The sequence below is a fragment of the Tursiops truncatus genome, chromosome 11, assembly GCF_011762595.2.
Source record: "Tursiops truncatus isolate mTurTru1 chromosome 11, mTurTru1.mat.Y, whole genome shotgun sequence".
NCBI classification, from domain to species: Eukaryota; Metazoa; Chordata; class Mammalia; order Artiodactyla; family Delphinidae; genus Tursiops; species Tursiops truncatus.
The window spans coordinates 62,638,535-62,645,283 of NC_047044.1; the positions used below are offsets into that span (position 1 = coordinate 62,638,535).

The 6,749-nt window shown below is 60.1% G+C and overlaps 1 protein-coding gene across 1 annotated transcript; it reads right to left on the reverse strand.

Moving 5' to 3' along the window:
* Positions 1-1,130: 1,130 nt before the first annotated feature.
* Positions 1,131-5,682, reverse strand: AQP5 (aquaporin 5). The gene is made up of 4 exons (XM_033865642.2): positions 4,318-5,682; positions 3,035-3,199; positions 2,586-2,669; positions 1,131-1,798 (listed from the first exon to the last, which is right to left on the reverse strand). The coding sequence occupies exons 1-4, from the start codon at positions 4,678-4,680 to the stop codon at positions 1,625-1,627; spliced, it is 786 nt and encodes a 261-aa protein (XP_033721533.1). The 5' UTR covers positions 4,681-5,682; the 3' UTR covers positions 1,131-1,624.
* Positions 5,683-6,749: the final 1,067 nt, after the last annotated feature.

Below are 6,749 nucleotides of genomic sequence, written 5' to 3' on the forward strand. Positions count from 1 at the left end.
TTACCGGGGCTTCACACACACTGCCATTTGGTGTTAACTGCAAGCCGCCAGGCAGGCAGGGCAGGGTGCCGGCTGCCGCTACCATTTACATATACTAGACTCAAGTTTGGAGGAGGGCTGGGGAGTCTGCCCCTCCTCACCCCCAGCCCCTGGGACTGACCCTGGCCAGCCACTGTCTATAGCTTCTCCCATCGCTTCTCAGTCCATCTCCTGGCCCTGCTGGGCCCTCCTCTTCTGAGGCAAAACTGAAAACCACGGGGGAGAGGTTCCCACACCAGAGAGAAGCGCGAGCTCAGGTTTAAACACTCTCGGGAGAGCAGAGGTCCAGAACTGCGGTGTGGCTGGGGTCCCAGCTGTAGACATTTTTCTTCACACTAGCAAATCGAGCCCTCGATCTGAGGTGCCTGTCCCTGTTTGCACAAGTGTTTCCCTTTTATCCATTGTTTCATTTTATCCCCGTAACAATCCATGAAATGGGTACAAGTATCCCCATTTTACAGATGAGGTAATTAAAACTCAGAGAGCTTGTGTTATCCAAAGTTGCACAACCAGGTTTGAACTCAAAGTCAGAGTAACTCTGATGAAGAGTTGTGTCCTGAGCTGTTGTGTGCCCCTTTCGCCACAGAGAGCAGCCCAGTCCCAGGAATCTCACTCCCTCCCTTCATCTGACCCCACGACGACCCTGTGAGGAAAGCATTTTTTAGCCTCACTTTATAGCTTAAGAGATGGGAGGCTTAGTGAGTTTAAGGGGGTTTCCTAAGGAGTGTCAGTGGCAAGGGGACAAGGGCAGGTAAGGGCAGAGCTACAGGCCCAGAGGGGAAGACAGTGGGAACCATGGCTGGTAGAGGCTGGGCTCGGTGAGGACCCCTCCTTCTCTGCTCCCACTGCCCCCTCCTGACCTCTAGCTCTGTGGCTACATTTGGTCTCTTTCTCTCTCTCCTCCCAACCCCCTCTCTGACTCTCTAAGCCTCCCCTGGCCTCAGCTTCCCTGTCTCTCCACAGAGGATTGTGGAGACGGTGGAAGAGGGTGTGGGATGATGAGGAGGAGAGGTGATGAGCCAGAGTACCCTGAGGTGAGGCTTCTGGAGAGAAACGAGGCCGAACATGAATGTCAGTGGTTTATTGGGAAGCCTCCGCCCCTAACACCAGCAGCCCTACCCCATGCATCCTTGAGCAGAAATAAATAAGGTGGCATGTAATGAACCAGGTTGCCTCCCTCCTAAAGAGCTCTGGGGAGGGCCAGCCTCTGCTGTCCCGGGGGCTGGGATCCCCCTGGCTCTTGAGGAGGGGCTGGGGAGAGGGAGGGGGCACAGACTGCCAGCCACCCCTTCCTGGCGTGGCCTGGGGCAGCCTGCAAGCTTAGCACTGCGTTCACGATCCCTGAGGTCTGACCTCACTGCAGCAGTCTGCCCTGTGCCAGAGACACCCCTTCCCCACCAGACCCCAGCCCCTGGCCCCCACCTCAAGAGCCCCATCATGTGTTCCTGCTCCAACTCTAACCGTTCAGCCTGGGGAGCCAGCACCTCCTCCCCAGCTGCGGGGGAAGGCAGCTTTGCCATCGTGTATTTCTCTTTTTTCCCCCTGCGGTTCAGGGGCTGAGAGGCTGGCCCCTGCGTGATGCTGGTCACTGGGCAGTCAGCTCCATGGTCTTCCTCCGCTCCTCTCCGTCCTCCTCGGGCTCAGACGTGCCCTTGATGATGGCCACACGCTCACTTAGCCTCAGGGAGTTGGGGGAGAACAGGTAGAAGTAGAGGATAGCAGCCAAAGCAGCCCCCATGATGGGCCCCACCCAGAACACCTGGTGGAGACAGAGCCGTGTCAGTTGGCTGAGCCCCAGGCCTCAGAGACCAAGACCTCCCCCTCCAGAGGACAGACCCATGGGCCTCTCAGAGGAGACAGACAGACAGACTTCCAGACCTCCCGAAGGAAAGACTTCTCTCCGCTTCAGGGGCAGATACACTGACACCCCACTCCCCAATGACAGGGACATGGACCACAGACACCCAGATCCTCAGAGGAGACAGACATCTCCAGAGGGACAGGGCCCCGCTAACCCCACCCTAAAGAGAGACCAATGAACCTTCAGAGGGAACAGACGTGGAGATCCTCAGAGAGATGAACAGAATGCCTCTCTCTTCCACACAGGGATAGAGACAGACTTTGGAGAGCTCTCAAAGGAGATGACAGATTGTCCAGAGGGACAGACCCACAGGAAGAAAGACTCTCCCCATTCCCCCAGCAGGGACAGATAAATAAAACATCAAAGAGGACAGACACACGGACCCCCTGCCCCCCACCATCCAGAAAGATGGAAGCAAAATCCTCAGAGCGTGACACTGGAGTACAGATCCTTTTCCCTTCCCTAGAGGGACAGACACACATAGGCAGCCCCTCCCCTCAAGCCAGGGTCCCCTGCCTGAAAAACCTACCGCGCCCCTGTCCTTGTTCTGGCTGTATCCCCTTCTCTCTCCAGCCACCCCCAAGCCCTAGGCCCCCATCATCCGGGAAGTCCTGTTAGCTGTCAGCTGCTAAGGCCGGGTTTCCAGGCCCTCATTGCCAGGGAGCCAGGGGAGGCCCAGACTCACCCAGTGCGAGGGGCTGAACTGCTTCATGATCACTGCGGGGCCCAGAGAGCGGGCCGGGTTCATGGAGCAGCCGGTGAAGTAGATCTGGACAGAGAGAGGGAGGTGGTGAGGAGGGCTTGTCTACTCCCACCCGGCCCGGAGTCTCCCCGGGTCCCCCAGCAGTTCAGGGGCTCAGCCAGGTCTCCAACTGTCTCCCAGTTCCTAGGCTGGTGCCCTCTCCCTCCACAGGTTCCTACGGACCCCTCCTCTCCTCTCTGTCTTGCGCTTGGGCTTGGCTTCCTGCCCCCATCCCAACTCCCACTCACTTCCATCTTTCCTCGGACTGGAGAAGGTTTGAGGGGATCAAGTCTGGGCCAGAGTAGAGCAGCTCCACTCCAGGCCTTAACTGCCAGGCTCATAGGTCCAGAAGGTACTCCCCATTATCTGCCCCAAGGGGCAGCACTGCTCACCCCCACTAGGTGGCCCAGTGTGACGGACAAGCCAATAGACAGGGCTGGGGAGCCCACAGGGCTGATGCGGCGGCAGTCGGTGGAGGAGAAGATACAGAGCGCCAGCTGGAAGGTCAGAATCATTTCCACCACAACGGCCTGGCCCGGAGTTGTGTTGTTGTTGAGCTGTAAGGGAAGGGTGTGTTAGGGGCCCTGCTTTCTTCTGGCTCTATGGCCAGGGACTTGGGGGGATGGGCTTTTGGCCTCCAGGGACTTCTAGAGCCTGAGCACCTGGAAGCCAAGCCCTGTCACATCAGGGAGGTCATCTGCTGAAGAGAGCACATACTTCGCAGTGAGCACAAAGCTTGGAGTGCAAAGCTGTGGCTAAAGGGCAAGTGTGAGGGGAGCGCTTCCCGGACACAGGTCTGTCACGCGTTCTGCCCAGTCCCCAGTCCCCACAAGCTGGCATTTACCCTCCCTCCTATGGGCAGCTGCCCAGTTTGCTTACGGCACCCCCCCAAGCCAGCCTCCCGCCTGTGCCTGACCCGCTGCCAGTTCCAACCTCAAACCCGTCTCTCTGGTGGGGCTGACTCACCGCTTGACAATGGCCGAGAAAATCCTCCTCTGTGTTTGATTAATGAACCCAGTTTGCATGGGACATGGAGGCTGAATCTGGGGCTGCGTGAGGGGGAGGCAGCAGGGGGCCAGGAGCAGGAACCAATACTCATCAGAGACTGTATGCACTGGCCTCACATCAGGGAGTTCACAAGCACGGTTTCTAAACATAAGTCCCTGACTCCTGCTGTTATGCAGGAGTCCCACATAATAGTCCCTGCTGTTATGGCCATTCCCACGTAGTGTGAGTGAGAAAAACGAGACCGGGAGAGGCCAGGGCCACAGAAGACAGTACCACAACCCACCTCTCTCTGATGGTTCCATGAGAGCACTCCACTGAGGAGCACACAGGAGCAATGAGGCGCCCAAGAGGACAGAAGAGCTCAGAGGTAAGACAGAAGAGAGAGAAGTTTTGGGTAAGAAAAGAGGGGCAGCAGGCAGGCACCAGGAGAGAGGCCAGGATGGGGCAGCATGAGGGCGTCAGGCGGAGGAGGCGAATATGAACCACAGCAGTGGGCTGAGGGGCACACCTGGAGATCCATCCTCCCGGCCTTAGGAGGCTGTGACCTTCCTGGCAGAGGTGTGCACTGGACCACTCTGTGGCACCCATTCTGGAGATGGGGTTTGGGGGCCAGGTCCAGAGCCCACCACAGGGTCCCTGCCCCACAACCAGCCCCATTGACACTCACCGCGTTGACGGCCAGATTGCCTCGGGCATCGCGTGGTGCCACCCCATAGAGGATGCCAGCCCCGGCAATGGCGCCCACCAGCTGGGCCACCATGTAGAAGGCTGCCCGGAGCAGGGAGATCTGGTTGCCCAGTAGGAGGGCCAGCGTGATGGCGGGGTTCATGTGGCCACCGCTCACGGGCCCCAGGGCCTGGGCCATGGTGCCTATGGCCAGGCCGAAGGCCAGCGAGATCTGCAGGATGGTGGGCAGCGCCGACGGCCACTTGAGGGCCGAGCCGAGGCCGAAGAAGACGAGGATGAGGGTGGCCAGGAACTCTGCGAACACTGCCTTGAGAAAGGCCGCGGAGCACACCTCCTTCTTCATGGTCTCAAGACAGCAGCCCCCGCAGGGGTCGCACGTCGGGGCGGCAGTGTAGCGGGCCGCGGGGGCTGGCTCCCCGGCGCCGAGCGCTCTCCGGCGCCCGCGGCGTGGCTCGTCTCCTGGCGCGGGCCCTGCGGGGCGCGCTATATACAAGGCGGGCGCCCCGCGGCGGGGCGGGCGGGCGCGAGGGCGGGGGCAGTGGGCGGCTCCCGCACCAGGCGGCCAGCACTGCGCGCTGGGAGGGAACTTCAGGCCGCCGCGGTCTCGCCGCTGACCCCGGCCCCCCGCTCCCCTCCCCCGCGCCCGGGCAGCAGCCCGCCCGCTCGGGCCACGTGACCCGGCTGGCGGTTGTAGACCCGTCGGGCTGCCTGGGACCCGCGCATGGTGCGCTTCGGACGGCTCCCGTGCTCTACTCCGCGCGGCTCCCGTGCTCTACTCCGCGCGGCTCCCGTGCTCTACTCCGCGCTGCCTGTCCCGGGCCCCCCGGGAGACTTTGTCGGGTCCGGGCTCTCCCGTCCTACCGACCTCCGGCCGTCTGCCTCCGCTGGACCTTTATCTCTGGCCTTGGTCTTCCCCTTTTCTTCTCTTCGGGCGCTGGGTCCAGCTCCTCCTTTTCCTCCTGCGACCTGGGCATCCTGACCGGGCTTCGCGCCCGGCAAGGTTGGAATGATGCGCTTCCTTGAAGACAGCGCCGCCGCCATCCAGCTCCCTACCGGCCGGTGGCAGGGGCGGGCGGCCATCGTGGGCCTCTCCCCAACTCGGCCCGGCAGGCCTCCAGGGTTGGAGAGGGGGCGTTTTGAGATAAGTGGGCACCGTGCCAGCCTGCGCCGGGACTCAGCCGTCCTATCTACTCTGTTTCACCTTTCCTCTCTATGTGATTTTAGTCTCTATGACTTTGTCTCTACATCCTTTTCCATGTCTGTCTCTCTTACATTTGGTCTTTTTTAGTTCCCCCAAAGTCAAGTCCTCCTACCCCTGGACTCGGTGACACTTCCTTTCGGTCCCATTCCTCGCTGCCCCCCCCCCCTGCCCCTTCCCTCTGAGCTCCCAGCTGCTTTCCACCCACCCCTCCCACCCTTCCCTCTTCCCACTCCCAGGTTAGGCATGTGGGGAATGAGGCTGGAGGGTCCTTGAGGGCTTGGAAGAGGGGCAGGGACCCACCGCCAGGATTCCAGGAGTGGAGATGCACTAATGACCCCACCACCACTACCATGACGTGTCGTTGGGAAACACTCAGCACAGTGCTTGGCACAGAGTAAGGCTCAATAAAGTTTCCTCAAGTTGTGACTGTAATGTTAAAACCCCCCTGAGGGCTCTGTGTGGAGCAAAGTGAGAAGGTGCAGCAGAGGGAGAGGACAGGTGCTCCTCTGTCAGGGGGCTGAAGGGAGGGGCGTGGAGGGAAGCCAAGGACCTGGAGGAGCGGGATGTGGGCTCTGGCAGCTAAGATGCCAAAGAAAACAGGGAAGGAAGAAACCTCGCTATTGTTCCTGCTCTGCCCCGGTTTCCTGCTGGAGCAGCTCCTCCCCCAGGTCTCTCCTCTTAAGGCAGGAGGCCCATCTGTCCCTTCTGCCATGGGTCCTGGGGCCCTGCCCCTGGCAGAGCATGGCAGCTGTATTCAGGATCTTCATCTGGGCTTAGGGCTCAGGGCTCTGCGGGCCTGGTTCAGACTGGAACAGACTGGAACAATGATGCTCATGACCCCAGAGGCCTTTGGGGACTAAGCCCTTTCACTGCTGAACTTGCCTCCAGTCTGCCCCCTTCCACCTTCTTTTTCATCCTCTCTCTTCAGGCACTGTTGAATCCACACGTGGAGTGGGAAGGACTCGGCAGTGTCACCAGGGGAAGGAAGCTCCTGCTTGAGGATTTGAGACCAGTCCTTTATAGCCAACAAATGGCTTTGGCCTCCACTGTGTGATTAAATTCCGAGCTGCCTGTGAGGAAGATCAGACTGAGAGGTTCTGCCTTGCCCAGGGTCACACGTGACCTGAGATGGGACCCACGGCGTCGTCAGAAGTGGCCTGGTGTGGCTGAAGAAGGAGACCATATCTGTCCAGATTGCTCAAGTGGGGGCA

What these genes read in the sequence shown, in the direction of transcription:
- AQP5 (XM_033865642.2), bottom strand. Translation starts at nt 4,680, where the DNA reads ATGAAGAAGGAGGTGTGCTCCGCGGCCTTTCTCAAGGCAGTGTTCGCA. An exon ending in GCAATCTGGCCGTCAACGCG is followed by an intron (nt 3,200 to 4,317) that starts GTGAGTGTCAAT and finishes CTTCCCTTACAG; the next exon opens with CTCAACAACAACACAACTCC. An exon ending in CACTGGGCCACCTAGTGGGG is followed by an intron (nt 2,670 to 3,034) that starts GTGAGCAGTGCT and finishes CTCTCTGTCCAG; the next exon opens with ATCTACTTCACCGGCTGCTC.